This window comes from Girardinichthys multiradiatus, chromosome 14 (assembly GCF_021462225.1).
Source record: "Girardinichthys multiradiatus isolate DD_20200921_A chromosome 14, DD_fGirMul_XY1, whole genome shotgun sequence".
NCBI classification, from domain to species: Eukaryota; Metazoa; Chordata; class Actinopteri; order Cyprinodontiformes; family Goodeidae; genus Girardinichthys; species Girardinichthys multiradiatus.
In genome coordinates this window covers 43009815-43026613 of record NC_061807.1, presented here as the reverse complement: position 1 = coordinate 43026613, position 16799 = coordinate 43009815, and the positions used below count along the sequence as shown (strand labels likewise).

General features: G+C 42.1%; 1 protein-coding gene across 2 annotated transcripts in view; it reads left to right on the top strand.

Annotated features, from left to right (window-relative positions):
• rap1gds1 (RAP1, GTP-GDP dissociation stimulator 1) overlaps positions 1 to 16799 on the top strand; it is a 54031-nt gene that overhangs the window by 25085 nt on the left and 12147 nt on the right. For both annotated transcript variants that reach the window (XM_047386003.1, XM_047386004.1), the window contains 4 exons: positions 5717 to 5845; positions 8882 to 9007; positions 12691 to 12834; positions 14544 to 14675. In XM_047386003.1, the coding sequence (XP_047241959.1) occupies positions 5717 to 5845; positions 8882 to 9007; positions 12691 to 12834; positions 14544 to 14675 (531 nt within the window). The remainder of the gene's footprint in view (positions 1 to 5716; positions 5846 to 8881; positions 9008 to 12690; positions 12835 to 14543; positions 14676 to 16799) is intronic.

The following is a 16799-nucleotide window of genomic DNA, read 5'->3' as shown; positions in this document are numbered from 1 at the left end:
GCAAAATGTGAGTTGACTTACAACATTGATAACCAGCTTTGTAAAACCACAAAGTGGAATCTTATTGTTGGGACAGGTGAAGTCATGCCATCCAGAGATACCTTGAACCTACATCCCTTTAAGCCCAAAGACAGAAATGATCATGACTTTTCTCCTTCATCACTGCAGCCAATTGCAGCACTTCTTAACTCCCAGACTGTAAGTTTTATTTCCACTCTGCATTCCTACTGTGGCTTTAACTGTCCTCTCACATTTGGAGCAAATTCATGAAAGAAATGGTAGAAGGTAGAAATAACATTGGAACCTATTTAATCATTGTTAGAAAAACTACAATCACAGACACCAAGTCCAGGTATGTAATGCAATAAAGATGGAGACCAGAGATGGGTATGTAAGTCATTGGATTTGATTTGGGCCAGACACCTCAGGATATAAGTGGTGGCATCAGGAGTTGTACAGTGAGCTATCTAGCAGTGAACTTTACTGGGCTCAGAGGATGTGTCTTACAGTACTTGGAAAAGTATTTACTCCCTCAGGCAGATTGCTTCTGGATGTTTGAGTTCATCAAACAATTTTTTTATGTCAAACAAAGATGGCCTGAATAAAAACTATTCAGTCCAACCTGGCCTTGTGTTTAAAAGTATTTGCCTCTTGAACCTACTAACTATTTGTAACAACTGCCATTAAGTGTTCATAATAACCGGAACATTGCTATGGAGGAATGTTAGCCCACTCTTTTTTTGTTTTAATTTAGCCACATTGGAGGGTTTTTCAGGATGAAAGCCCTGTCAAAGGTCATTCCACAGCGTCTCAATTGGATTTAAGTCTAGATGTTAGCTTTTTTTTAGCATTTCAGAGGTGGACATGCTGGTGGATTTTGGATCATTGCTGCATAACTCAAATTACCCTGAAACAGAAGGTTAACAACTGATGGCCAGACATTCTCCTTCAGTATTTTCTGAAATGCAAGGTTCCACTACAGCAATAAGTCCTGATCCCAGACCATCACACAGTGTCTGACACTAGGTATGATGTTCTTTTCTGAAGTGTTGTGTTAGTTATAGCACATATGTAACATGACACACCCCTTCCGATTAGGTCCACTTTTGTCTCTTCAGTCCACAGAATATTTTCCCAAAAGTCTTGGGGATCATCAAGATAATTTTTGGTAATTCTGAGATGGGCCCTTGTGCTAATTTTGGATCAGCAGTGGTTCTGGCCTTGAAACTCTCCCATGGAAGCCATTCAGCTTAGGCTCTCTTTCTTATTGTTAAATCTTGAGCTCTAATCTTAACTGAGGAAGTGAGGCCTGCAGAGCTTTAGATGTTGTTCTGGGTTCTTCTGACATCATATTATGACATATGGCCAGGTTGGTTTGGATAGCTTTGTTCTCTTAATTAATCAAACCATTCTGTGAAAACAGTTTATTATTTACTCAGGTTATCTTTGTCTGATATAAAAATGTATGTGATCAGAAACATTGAAATATGATAAAACAACTAGAACGCAACAAAACCTTTTCCTTAGTTCTGATTTTGGGAGACTTTGTTAGCAACACCATCACTCCCCCCATAATGCCAGCACTAAAAGGGTTTATAAATCCTAATGTTAACCAGACACACGGTGAGAAGGCAAACCTGCCATTTTTCCTCTCGATTGGTCCGAACATTACCACCAAGACCTCTGGAACTGTGTTAAAGATACTGAACAGCATTTCTTGTGGACACAGTGTTGCTCATTAACAATGAAGTGGACCCTAACCCATTAACCAGACTTTACCTGATTACCTTATTGTAGAGTCAAATCAGAAATCACGTGCTAACTACATCCATCATACACAGTGCATTGCTTAGCTTTTAATGCAACCAATAGGTTCTTTTTGACAGACTCTTCGGAGGTCTTCAATTCCTTCCAGTTGAAACTCTTAAATTCATCTATATTTTACCAACTGAGCGAAAAAACAAATTTCAAAGCCGATTGTAAAGCAAACGCAACATAAACACTTAAACTGGATTTAAGGGCCCATGTGGTACATGTTATCAACATAACACATAAATTGAGCAGTCTAGTTTAGTAGAATTTGTCTTCTTTTTTTAACTATACACTTATTTATTCTAGTTTGTTCCGCTTTTCTGCAAAGTTTATATCTGCTACTTCTGCTTTCTTCTTCATTCTGCTTGCAGTGTCCTGCAAGTTTTTATATTCCTTAACATTTTCAACCACAATCTTCACTGTGTTTTTTTGGGAATTTTATGTGACAAGACCAAAACAAAGTAGTGCATATCTGTGAAGTGGACAGAACGATTCATGACTTTTTGTACAGATAAAAATCTGAAAAGTGTGGCAGCGGTGAGCTTCCTGTGAAACCCCCAAGTAAAACGCAGTGCAACAAATGGCCTTCAGGAGTCACCTAATCAGTGAACAGAGTCCAGCTTTGTGTAACTGAATCTCTGTCCAACTGCAGCTGTTGTCTTTTTGGCCTCAGAGGTTTTTTAGAGAACAAACGGCATCATGCAGACCAAACACAGCAGACGGGTCAGGGAGATCGAGGTGGAGCTGTTTAAACTAAAGCTTCTAAAACAATATCCAAGCTTTGAACAATCCATCATCTGATCATGGAGAGAGGATGGACCAACTGCAGCCCTACCCAGGCATGGACATCCACCTAAACGGACACAACGGGCAAGGAGAGCAATAATTGGAGAAGCAGCCAAGAGGACCCTGGTAACTCTGGAGGAGCTGCATTGATCCACAGCTCAGGTATAAGAAGCAGCTAAGAGGACAACAATGAGTCATGGACTAATAGGCCAGACAAAGCCCTGTTTAATTTTTTCCACCGACCATGAAGGAGAATCGACAAATGTGTGGAAAAAGTGGACAAAGGTGCTCTGGTTAAATGAGCAAAATCATCTGTTTGGTCTACATGCACAATGCCATCTGTGGAGGAAAACTAACACTGCACATCACTCAGAGTACACAATGCTTGCTGTGAAACATGTTGGTGGCTGTATCATGCTGTGGGGATGCAGGGACAGGGAACCTGATCAGAGCTGATGGGAAGATGGATGGAGCTAAAACCAGAACAACCCTGGAAGAAAAACTGTTAGAGGCTTGGGTGGAGGTTCACCTTCCAGCTGGAAAGCCACCCTAAACATACAACCAGAGCTACACCGGAATGGTTTAGATCAAGGCATATCAATGTGTTAGACTGGCCTATTCAAATTCCAGACCTAAAACCAATTGGGACTGAGCCAAGCTGGGTAAAATTGTAGTTTTTTTAATGTATTGACTCAGGCTGAATATTTGAAAGCTGCACTTTTCAAATTTGCATTTATGAAACAATTTTACTAAATAGAAATGTGTGACCCATTCAGATCACTAAACTCAGGTGTTCCAATCACTACCATGGCCACAGGAGTATAAAATCCACCTGGGCATACAAACTGTTTCTACAAACATTAAAGAAAGTATGGGTCGCTCAAAGGAGCTCACTGAACTCCAGTGTGGTACTGTGACAGGATGCTACCTGTGCAACAACTCGTGACATTTCCTCACTGCAGAATATTCCACAGTCGGCTATTGGTGATATAAGTGGGAGTGATTGGGAACTTCAGGGATAAGCCATAAAGTGGAAGGCCATGTGAGATCAGAGTGGTTCTAACAAATGCTGAGGAGCGTAGTGCGGAGAGGTCACCAACTTTCTGCACATTTTATCGCTACAGAACTTGAAACTTTGTGTGGCTTCCAAATTAACTAAAGAACAATGCATAGAGCTTCATGGAATGGGTTTTATGGCCGAGCAGGTGCATTCAAGCCTTACATTACCGACTGCAATGTACATCTGGATGCAGTGAAGTAAAGCATGCTGCCATTGGACTAGAACACCAGAGACATGTTCTTTGGAGTCCTACAATCCAAGGGTTTGAGAGTTTCCAGGAGAACCACACTTGCCTGACTGCATTGTGTCAAGTGCAAAGTTTGGTGGACGGCTTATGTGTGGGGCTGTTTTACAGGAGCTGGACTCGTCCCCTTGGTCCCAGTGAAAGGACTCCTAATGCTTCAGCATAACAAGACATTTGGACAATTTTATGCTCCTAGCTTTGTGGGAACAGCTTGGAGATGTTCCTTCCTGTTCCAACACGACAGAGCACCAGTCCACAAAGCAAGGCCCATAAAAAGATGGATGATATAGTTTGGTGTGGAAGAACCTGACTGGCCTCCACAGAGTTGAGTGATTTCAGTGTTCAACCTCACAGATGTGCTTCTAGAAGAATGGTCAAAAATTCCCATGACCACTCCTGAACCTTGTGGAAAAGAAGAGTTGAAGCTGTTAAGCTTCCAAGGATGCGCCAAAATGATATCCTATGGATTAGGTATGGGGTGTCATTAAGGTTCATGTGTTTGTGAAGGCAGACAAGTAAATATGTTTGGTATTAGAGTGTTATGTGTTTTTCTGCCACTTCACAATTCCACACTACTTTGTATTGATCACATAAAATCCTCATAAAATTCACAGTAAGTTTGGAGGAGGAGCAATACTTTTGAAAGGCTCTGTCTGCGTATGCCTGCCCTGTCCTGGACACTCTGTGTGTGTGTGTGTGTGTGTGTGTGTTGGCAGAGTCCTACGCTGGGTGATCTTGGCTGGGGATTGGGGTGAAGGGTTGCAGCGTTCAGTGTTGAAGTAATGCTTTGGAACAGCAGAACTTTCTGTAGATATTAAAGATAAAAGGATTACCCCTGCCATTTGTTATTGTGGCCTCAGCGTCTTACGCTTTGCTACACAACATGGAACATTTAATGTCAATTAAGAAAACACGCAGATTATTAAAACACCCTAGTGTCTGCAGTAAATAGTCTTCAGCATATAATAACAACCTGGACTGTTATTATTATTATTATACATGTCTTCATGGGTCTCATTGTGGATCCTTCACTTGGGTTGTATTTATTTATTTTTGTAGCATGGTATGTGAAATAAAAGAACTGTTCCCTAACATTTAGCAGGACATATTTTAGGGAAGATGCCTTAAATAGCTCGGTTTTTGCTAAAAAAAAAAACCACATTTATTTATTTATTTATTATGTTTGGTAGTTAATCAGATTTTTGTGTAAGTATCTGAGATGATCACGGCTTTGCTCTTTCTCCTCTGTCTTTTGTTCCATTTATCTGTCCTCATGATTCTTGGTTCTCGATAGCTCTTGTTAACATAAAAACACTGAAACTATTTGTTTTTTCCTTGCTTTCCCTCTTTGCATTTAAATTGTCAAACACATTTTTTGGCAGCATCTTTCCTTCAGATTGTTGGGATCTCAGCTGTTTGTTTTACCTCTAAGGTCATGTTGCTGTCCAGCACCATTAGGTTGTGTCCTAATATTCATAGAAGAAGAAATCTAATGTGGAATCTAACGTGTATAACAAAGCACTGCATCTCAAACGGTGGCCATTCAGGTCACTACATGCATTACTATTCTTCCTAGTTTCACCATTAAACTGCAGCCTTTCTTTCTTAAACCTCTTATTGAATATTGAATGTCATGTGTTCATTTCCACACGTCAGAGCAGCCAGACATGGCCTTTCAAATTAAATTGAATCTGATACATAATAATATTCTGTTTGGTTGGTTTCATAGGTTTTTAGGTTATTTTCCACACATCTTATTATAGATTCAGAAACATCCATTCACTGCATTCCTTTTTATCTCTGTGTTTTTCCAGATACCTTACAAGCCCAGCTGATTAATATGGGTGTTATACCCACCCTGGTGAAGCTGCTGGGCATCCATTCCCACAACAGCGCCCTGACAGAAATGTGTCTGATTGCCTTTGGCAACTTGGCAGAGCTGGGTAAGTTTATTATGGTATTCCAGGCCAAAAGTATTCCATGTTTAACAAAAATGCAGGAACCTTCCTTTAATTAGCTAGCTCACTGCAAGGAGCAACATGTGGGGGTGGGGAAGTGTTACTATCTCTGGAAAAACTTCCTTTTAATGACTTTTAAGCAGAAGAGCGTAGGAAAAAGAAATGAAAAATCTCACTTTGAACGGGTTTCATTTTGCTTTAGGAAGTAAATTCTTCTCGCCACTATTCAAACACAGATGACACTTTTTTGTCACCAAGGAAACAGAGAGCAGCTCAGTTTACTTTGCTAAGAAAGTTGCACACTCGGGTTACTTAGGGAGTAACCGACTGTTTCCTCTGTGCATTTACACTGTGGGGTACAAAACAGCCCTGTTTATGGCGATTACATGTGCTGGTGCGGGGAAGGCCTCTCCTGCAGGAGTTTTGCAGCTGTAGAAAAGTGATAAAACCGACCGCCGTCCTGTTCAGTCGCCATGCCGGCCGTACGGGAGAAAGAGGCTCCCGTTGCAGAATGAGACTGGGATTTTCAGCAATAAAACTAGAACTGATGTTTCTATTAGGGCAAATGCTCATGATTTGGTGGCAAAGATACAAGTTTTACACACTATAAATGACCTTTGCTGATGAAGCGCTCTGTGTTCACTTATGTTTGGATCCAAAGGTAGGAAGGAGGCTCCAGTCACATTTAGAACCTGGTGTTCTACAGCCATGCTGTGAGTTCATTACACTCAGAGTTAAAGACCAGCTAAGTCAGAAGCTCATGCTTGGTTCAAATTCATTTAAGATTTCCACTAAAAATGGCTGATTTCATGAACATATTTCAATTTGTATAATGTTAATATGCAAAGTTTGAAGTTTCTCTTTTTGGGCTTCTAGCTCTACAGGTCCTTCTCAAAATATTAGCATATTGTGATAAAGTTCATTATTTTCCATAATGTCATGATGAAAATGTAACATTCATATATTTTAGATTCATTGCACACTAACTGAAATATTTCAGGTCTTTTATTGTCTTAATACGGATGATTTTGGCATACAGCTCATGAAAACCCAAAATTCCTATCTCACAAAATTAGCATATTTCATCCAACCAATAAAATAAAAGTGTTTTTAATACAAAAAACGTCAACCTTCAAATAATCATGTACAGTTATGCACTCAATACTTGGTCGGGAATCCTTTGGCAGAAATGACTGCTTCAATGCGGCGTGGCATGGAGGCAATCAGCCTGTGGCACTGCTGAGGTCTTATGGAGGCCCAGGATGCTTCGATAGCGGCCTTTAGCTCATCCAGAGTGTTGGGTCTTGAGTCTCTCAACGTTCTCTTCACAATATCCCACAGATTCTCTATGGGGTTCAGGTCAGGAGAGTTGGCAGGCCAATTGAGCACAGTGATACCATGGTCAGTAAACCATTTACCAGTGGTTTTGGCACTGTGAGCAGGTGCCAGGTCGTGCTGAAAAATGAAATCTTCATCTCCATAAAGCTTTTCAGCAGATGGAAGCATGAAGTGCTCCAAAATCTCCTGATAGCTAGCTGCATTGACCCTGCCCTTGATAAAACACAGTGGACCAACACCAGCAGCTGACACGGCACCCCAGATCATCACTGACTGTGGGTACTTGACACTGGACTTCTGGCATTTTGGCATTTCCTTCTCCCCAGTCTTCCTCCAGACTCTGGCACCTTGATTTCCGAATGACATGCAGAATTTGCTTTCATCCGAAAAAAGTACTTTGGACCACTGAGCAACAGTCCAGTGCTGCTTCTCTGTAGCCCAGGTCAGGCGCTTCTGCCGCTGTTTCTGGTTCAAAAGTGGCTTGACCTGGGGAATGCGGCACCTGTAGCCCATTTCCTGCACACGCCTGTGCACGGTGGCTCTGGATGTTTCTACTCCAGACTCAGTCCACAGCTTCCGCAGGTCCCCCAAGGTCTGGAATCGGCCCTTCTCCACAATCTTCCTCAGGGTCCGGTCACCTCTTCTCGTTGTGCAGCGTTTTCTGCCACACTTTTTCCTTCCCACAGACTTCCCACTGAGGTGCCTTGATACAGCACTCTGGGAACAGCCTATTTGTTCAGAAATTTCTTTCTGTGTCTTACCCTCTTGCTTGAGGATGTCAATAGTGGCCTTCTGGACAACAGTCAGGTCGGCAGTCTTACCCATGATTGGGGTTTTGAGTGATGAACCAGGCTGGGAGTTTTAAAGGCCTCAGGAATCTTTTGCAGGTGTTTAGAGTTAACTCGTTGATTCAGATGATTAGGTTCATAGCTCGTTTAGAGACCCTTTTAATGATATGCTAATTTTGTGAGATAGGAATTTTGGGTTTTCATGAGCTGTATGCCAAAATCATCCGTATTAAGACAATAAAAGACCTGAAATATTTCAGTTAGTGTGCAATGAATCTAAAATATATGAATGTTAAATTTTCATCATGACATTATGGAAAATAATGAACTGTATTTTTCTCCTACACAGCTGCTCCTGTTAGATGCGTGAAGTTTTTTCGGGGTATATTTGAATGTAAGTAGTGAGTGGGTTTAAATGTTGTGTTTGCAAATAAAAATCCAGATTACTCCTCCTGTCGTATATAATTCCAGATTTAACAGAAAACATGAGCTGTCAAGGAAGTTAAACTGGGAGATGACTGCTGGGAATAATCACATCACAGAACTCTATTGTTTTCTGAGGTAGATTTGTTTCCTGCTAATCGGATTCAGTTCTGGTCCTTCTGTAGATAATAATGAGCCCAGAAAACAAGCCTGGTTCCTGCTTTGGAATGTGTGATAATGTTTGTTGTTCCAGTGATACCATTCATTCTATTGGTGTGTCAAAGCTTTGTTCTTTAGTGATGTTGGTACGGTGCTTTTAACCCTTCATTCATTAGAAGATTAGAACAGGAAGTTCTGGGTGAATGACATGCTGGACACATTTTTTCCTATATCAATAAAACATCAGTTAGATGAGCTAAAATCAGAGGGGAGAACCATTTCTGATGTTGGTTGTCACTACTTATACTTTCAGAGTCCAGCAAGGAGCAGTTTGCCTCCACCAATATTGCTGAGGAGCTGGTGCGTCTCTTCCAGAAGCAGACGGAGCATGAGAAAAAGGAGATGATCTTTGAAGTTCTGGCTCCACTTGCTGAAAATGGTAAAATACCTTAGTGTTATGTTGAAAAGCCTTAAAAGCCCTGACTGCAGTGGACATGTTCTTATGGAAAAAGCAGTGTGTGTTCTTTTAATAAATGACTTCCTGTACAGTAATGAGTCGGGCTTCTCAGACTCACTGCACAGTCATGGCAGACAGCTCCTGCTTTTGCTCAGCTGCTCTTTTCCCAACGTGTCTGAGAGTGTGTTTGAACAGCAGAGAGAGCATCTTGGCAAGTGTTCCCACGCCAACCGTCGCCAGGACAACGTCCTATTTATCTGTCCTCAAGAGGCACCTGTCTGCCCCTCTTATTTGTCACGCTGCAAGCTGTTCATAAAGTTTCTGCAGGAACAAACACTCAGAGTCAATAATGAGACGGGATCACTTGGTCGGGTCAATGGACTGATTTCAGACTGTAGGTGGGTTAGTGGAGGATGAATGTTTCCTTCCTACATCACATGCATCTACCAGAAACCAGCAGAAGTTGTTTTTTTCTGGTGCTTCATGCAGCTTCGTGAATGACACCTTTTCTGCTTCCTCTGACTTTATTTCTAAACATCTCACTGATAAAAAAAATGTTCTAACTTAATGCTGCCTCCACAGTAACAACTTCAACCCCGAGGAGGGTTAGCACTCGGAAAAATGCCGTAGTTTGGCGCTGCGCCGATGGTGTAGGGGTTAAGCGTGCGACCATATGCAGAGGCTGCAGTCCTCGAAGCGGCCGTCCCGGGCTCGAGTCCCAGACCCGGCGACATTTTGCCGAATGTCTCTCTACCCCTCTTTCCTGTCTGCCTACTGTCAAAATAAATAAAGGCTACTAGTGCCGAAAAAATATCATATAAAAACACAAAAAAAGAAAAATATTGTAGTTTGACTTTTCAACTGGCCAATCACCAACCAGGGCCAGTTCCTGTCATTGGTTGATTTCTCAGGGATCTCTATCATGACCACCACCTTGAGAGAGGTACAATTTTCAGCTTAAATAGGTTCAAATTCAGGGTTGATCAGTTAGTTTAGCTACTAACCCTAACAAAGAGATAATGATTTATTCATGGATGTTTTTCTATGTTGTTACAGAAAACCTTTGTACATGTGTATTTACCTTGTTATGTGTGTATTGTTCTGTCTTATGTAAACTGTGTGAGCATCCAGGGATTACTCACCATGACAACCAGATGAAACAAATGCATCTTTCTTGTAAGCAAAAAACTAATTAATGTAACCACCAGAAATCCCACCCAACCCCAGAGAGGTCTCTGTTCTGATACTCTGCGCTTTATTGATGCTTTTATTGAGTTTTCCTTGCAGTAAAAATCAAATGATAAACAGATGATCGGTGTGTAACATGTTAGGTGGTTAGGCTGTAAATGTAGATTTGCTTTTTTAAAAGGTTTATGATACATTTTTTTAATTTGGGGCTTATCAGCTTACTATTTGCATGGTAAGTTAGTCATGCAGTCAGTCTGCTGGAAAGCTGCTGGTATGAATGCACTATTATTGTATATCATTGTGGAAAATAAAATGATAATAATTCAGATTTATGGTGGTAATGATAGTAGGGGTAATGAAGTAATGATTTCTGAAAAGCCAGTATAGTTGGGATGATTGTGTTTGCTGTCTGAACTACTTTTTCCACTGTCGGCTCCTAATTGATGCAATCTGCTGGGTTTCCTTAGAATCTTAGGAAACCCAGCAGATTGCATCAATTAGATTGCATCAATTATTCAGATTGGTTTTAAAGTTTTTCTATCTAGAAAAACTTTAAAACCAATCTGAATAATAATCAGAATCAGACTGCACTGTTTGATAGTAAGGATTAATTAGAATGTGTGAACCTGACTTGAAATGTGCATGATTCAATTGAACTGACTTTGTAAAGTGCCTTGAGACAACATGTGGTGTGAATTGGTGCTATATAAATAAACTAAATTTAATTGAAATGATAAACATCAGTGTATTTAAAAATAAGATTTAATGCAACTATTGTGTGCTGTTTGGTGGTGCAGTTGTACCTCGTTATGTAACTGCTGTACTAATGTAGCTAATTCTAGATAGGTTTTATTTTTACAGCAGTGTCAGTGCTTGTTGGGCTCTGGCTGCATGCGGTGACAGGTGTTTTCCTACAACAATGTTATTGTGAAAAAAAATGCCAAGAGATTGGGAAGATTTTAGGTCCACTTCACTCATCCTCCGCTGTGAAAATAAGAGCCACACAGGAGCTACAGTGATGATATATCATGAACGTAGGCCACCAACAATGGTGGGTATACCACAACAGAAAATGTCAGTGTCTCAATAACGTGTCATGTGACCATGAGCATCAATAAGAGCTTGACAATAACGTCTCATGCTGTTCATTAGTCAACCTATTGTCTGCTGAGGCATGGCATCCCACTCTTGTTGAAGGATCTCTGACATTGACTCAGCTGATCCCACAGATTTTCTATTGGATTCAGGTCTGGAGAAAGTGCAGGCCACTCCATTCCAGGTACCGCAGTCTCCAGCAGCTGTTCCATAATGATGTGACCTCCATCAGCTGAAGCATTGTCGTCCATATAGATGAAATTAGACCTGTGTTGTTCATTCAGGGGCACAATGACTGGATTAATGATGTTATTCAGGTAGTATGGGCTTGTCAGTGTACCACAAAGTGTAGGGTAGTTCTATACTGACTAGACACACCTGCCCACACTGTACCACCACCACCACCCAAGGTTCGTCTGGTGACAACAGTGGCTGATGTATATCGCTCTCCTTGACGACTCCAACATCGATGGCGGCCATCACTTCTCAACATGAATCAACTTTCATCAGAGAACATCACAGAGGCCCGTTGGTCCCTACTCCAGCGTAAATGCTCCCTGGCCCATGCAAGACGATGACGCTTGTGCCTGGTGGTGTGGTCAAGTACCCTGCAGGTCATCTAGTACACAGACCACGCTGATGTAAACAGTTTCAAATGGTCTGATTGGGGGGGGGCTCTCATTTCCCTTAAATGCGCCTTGAGTTGAGTGGCATTTATCATGTGGTTCCACAGGGAACTGTTCACAGTGAGGGTGGCCAAAGGATGTCAACTTCTATGCCTTTCTGTGACTCCTCCATTCTCTTTGTAGAAACCAGCTGACGACACTCTGACACTCTAAGCTCAGTGGCCACTTCCATCTGAGAACATCCTGTTAGAAGCCTCGCAATGGGGAGGTGCTGTTGATCAATTGTTAGATGCTGTCTTGTTCTCAGGATGTTAAAATGTGAACAGCATGAGGGGGACTGTTTAAATACCAACTCTGATTGAATCAGGACGTTTATTGGCCGATTTATGGATCAAACACCTGTTGTGAATTTTTCTGTTCTCCTTGTTGGAGAACAATAGTTGTGCAAAAAGAACTGAAACACTGAACAGTTGGACAACTGCATTCAAAAGTTTAGAAAAGGTCACATTAAGTTCACCTGGTTCATCCTGAAATTTCACCCAAAAGCTGAATATCCCAACTTTATGTGAGTTGGGTATTTCATGTAGTTTACCATAACAATAAAAGAAATCAAGGATCCTAATTTTCTGTGCTGCATCCCTCATACTATCCTGATAGGTTAAGTTCCTACTGTACTTCGGACTGCAGTGGATCTTTGATCTTCATGTTTCACATTTTAGGATTTACACCCACTTAATTCTTCTTGTCCTCTGACAGATATTATAAAGCTGCAGCTGGTGGAGGCAGGCCTGGTGGAGTGTCTCCTGGAGGTGGTGGGTCAGACTGTGGATGGTGAGAGGGAGGAGGACATTGCCCAGCTCAAGACTGCCTCTGACCTCATGGTTCTCCTGCTTCTCGGGGGTAAGCATCATGAGTGTCTCCTTATTTCTGTCCTCTAGGTACATCAAATAGGTATACTGCATTGGAAAAGTAAAATGGAAGTTACACATTGTGGTGTGCATTTCTGTTAAGCTCTCATTTAATCTGATACCCCTAAATAAAATTCAGTGAACCCGTTACTCAATCCATCATCTGAACATGAAGAGAGGATGGACCAACTGCTACCTACCAAGACATGTACGTGCACCTGTACCGTGCAGTCGAGAGATCCATGGTAACTCTGGAGGAGTTTCCATGGATCATGCACTCCACAAGTCTGGCCTTTCTGTTGAGAAGAAAGCCAGAAGACTGTTGCAGTTTGCCATGTAGGAAGCAGAGCAGACTTGGAGAACAAGATTCTCTGCTCAGAGATGGCCAAAACTGAACTTGATGTTTTTTACAGTGTTGTAAAGTACCCGTTTCACTGCATTTTAGACCCTAAGACAGGGGTGCCCATGCCCAGTCCTTAGAGCCACTACCCTACATCTCTTCTCCAACACCTGAACCAGATGAATGTCACATTACCAGCCCTCTGCAGAACTGAAAGACTGAATGCTGATGAGGGAATCCAGCCATTTGATTCAGGTGTGTTGCAGCAGGGATGCATCTAAAAGTTGCAGGATAGTTGCTCTAGAGGACTGTTGGGCACAACAGCTCTAAAATCTGGGTTTTAATCGGGGTCTGTAGTTGTTAAATTGGTTCTGGTTTAAAAGCACCAATAGTTCTATTTCATGAACATTTATGAACCAACGAAAGACCTCAAAAGTCACGAGGAAATCAAAACAATTGGCCAGAATTGATCAGCACTGTGAAAACTGAACAATTTGCATTTTGCATCAAAACTTTGAATTCCCACAATTTTCAGTTGATAAATGCATCAACCAACAGCTTTCATACTTGAATGCACTTTTTTGAATAAAAATAAAGCAAGAAAAAAATTAGGTAGATTTGCGTTAATACACAGATAGGAATGCTCTTTTAATTCTTTTACTTTCTGTTGGATTGAAACGTCAGGTCAGACCTTAAAGAAAATGTGAAATCGGTATCAGCTAACAGTGTGATCTGTGCATCTCTAATCATAAACCTTGTAACCTTGAATTGTAAAACTGAAGTATGAAACGTTTGAGCTTTATAGAACTGTACTTGGTTCAGATGCCAAAAACCACACAAAAAAATCAAAACAAGAAAGAAAAAAAAACCAGGTACAGAAAATGTCCAGAATACAATCATTTTGAGGATGGAAAAATGCTGGAACCCTGTGGAATGTACAGGATGTGATGCTGAATGATGTCTACGAGAAAATCTGCACCTCCAGCTCACATGAAATAATTGATCTTCTCCTGAGCCAGTGGTCCTTTCAAAGTCTGCTAAAGGACATGTTCTAACAGACATGGGCTGCTTCACTGCTTAAACAATTATGTTCTGACCAATCATTTTGAGTACCCTGTCCAGCACTGATAAATAATTCATATCCGTTTATATAAATATTTCACAGCTGTACAACAGACCCATGCACAGTCAGATATAAATATGAGTATTCTGTCTTTGCCCCCCTCGGCAGTTCACTGTAGTTATTAGACACTTTATTCAGTTTATTCTGATGAAGCTGAATTGAGCTTGTCCTGTTAGCAACCCTACAGTGACTCAGCACGCATGGGAGCAGCTGTAAACCACCCCCCCTCTCTTTGCAGATGAGTCTATGCAGAAGCTGTTTGAGGGAGGAAAAGGCAGCGTCTTCCAGAGGGTCTTGTCTTGGATTCCATCCCACAACCACCAGCTGCAGCTCGCTGGGGCTTTGGCCATCGCAAACTTTGCCCGCAACGGTAAGCTTTAACTCTCTGCCAAGTCGGGGCAGATGAATCATATCAAAATTCCACAGCAAGTAATCGGCTGACTTTCATGCATGTATACATACAGGGGTTGGACAATGAACCTGAAACACCTGGTTTTAGACCACAATCATTTATTAGTATGGTGTAGGGCCTCCTTTTGCGGCCAATACAGCATCAATTCGTCTTGGGAATGACATATACAAGTCCTGCACAGTGGTCAGAGTGATTTTAAGCCACTCTTCTTGCAGGATAGTGGCCAGGTCACTACGTGATACTGGTGGAGGAAAACGTTTCCTGACTCGCTCCTCCAAAACACCCCAAAGTGGCTCAATAATATTTAGATCTGGTGACTGTGCAGGCCATGGGAGATGTTCAACTTCACTTTCATGTTCATCAAACCAATCTTTCACCAGTCTTGCTGTGTGAATTGGTGCATTGTCATCCTGATACACGGCACCGCCTTCAGGATACAATGTTTGAACCATTGGATGCACATGGTTCTCAAGAATAGTTCAGTAGTCCTTGGCAGTGACGCGCCCATCTATCACAAGTATTGGGACAAGGGAATGCCATAATATGGCAGCCCAAACCATCACTGATCCACCCCCATGCTTCACTCTGGGCATGCAGTAGTCTGGGTGGTACGCTTCTTTGGGGCTTCTCCACACCGTAACTCTCCCGGATGTGGGGAAAACAGTAAAGGTGGACTCATCAGAGAACAATACATGTTTCACATTGTCCACAGCCCAAGATTTGTGCACGATTGAAACCGACGTTTGGCATTGACATGAGGGACCAAAGGTTTGGCTATAGCAGCCCGGCCGTGTATATTGACCCTGTGGAGCTCCCGACGGACAGTTCTGGTGGAAACAGGAGAGTTGAGGTGCACATTTAATTCTGCCGTGATTTGGGCAGCCGTGGTTTTATGTTTTTTGGATACAATCTGGGTTAGCACCCGAACATCCCTTTCAGACAGCTTCCTCTTGCGTCCACAGTTAATCCTGTTGGATGTGGTTCGTCCTTCTTGGTGGTATGCTGACATTACCCTGGATACCGTGGCTCTTGATACATCACAAAGACTTGCTGTCTTGGTCACAGATGCGCCAACAAGATGTGCACCAACAATTTGTCCTCTTTTGAACTCTGATATGTCACCCATAATGTTGTGTGCATTTCAATATTTTGAGCAAAACTGTGCTCTTACCCTGCTAATTGAACCTTCACACTCTGCTCTTACTGGTACAATGTGCAATCAATGAAGACTGGCTACCAGGCTGGTCCAATTTAGCCATGAAACCTCCCACACTAAAATGACAGGTGTTTCAGTTTCATTGTCCAACCCCTGTATGTGTGTGTATATATACATCTATATACACATTGCTCAAAAGAAATAAAGGGAACACTCAAACAACACAATATAACTCCAAGTAAATCAAACTTGTGTGAAATCAAACTGTCCATTTAGGAAGCAACACTGATTGACAATCAGTTTCACATGATGTTGTTCAAATGAAATAGACAACAAAGGGAAATCTTTGACGATTAGCAAGACACACTCAATAAAGGAGTGGTTCTGCAGGTGGGGACCACAGACCACTTCTCAGTACCGATGCTTTCTGGATGATGTTTTGGTCACTTTTGAATGTTGGTGGTGCTTTCACACTCGTGGTAGCATGAGACGGACTCTACAACCCACACAAGTGGCTCAGGTAGTGCAGCTCATCCAGGATGGCACATCAATGCGAGCTGTGGCAAGAAGGTTTGCTGTGTCTGTCAGCGTAATGTCCAGAACCTGGAGGCGCTACCAGGAGACTGGCCAGTACACCAGGAGACGTGGAGGAGGTTGTAGGAGGGCAACAACCCAGCAGCAGGACCGCTACCTCCACCTTTGTGCAAGGAGGAACAGGAGGAGCACTGCCAGAGCCCTGCAAAATGACCTCCAGCAGGCCACAAATGTGCATGTGTCTGCACAAACGGTTAGAAACTGACTCCATGAGGATGGTATGAGGGCCCGACGTCCACAAATGGGGGTTGTGCTCACAGCCCAACACCGTGCAGGACGCTTGGTATTTGCCAGAGAACACCAGGATTGGTAAATTCGCCACTGGTGCTCTG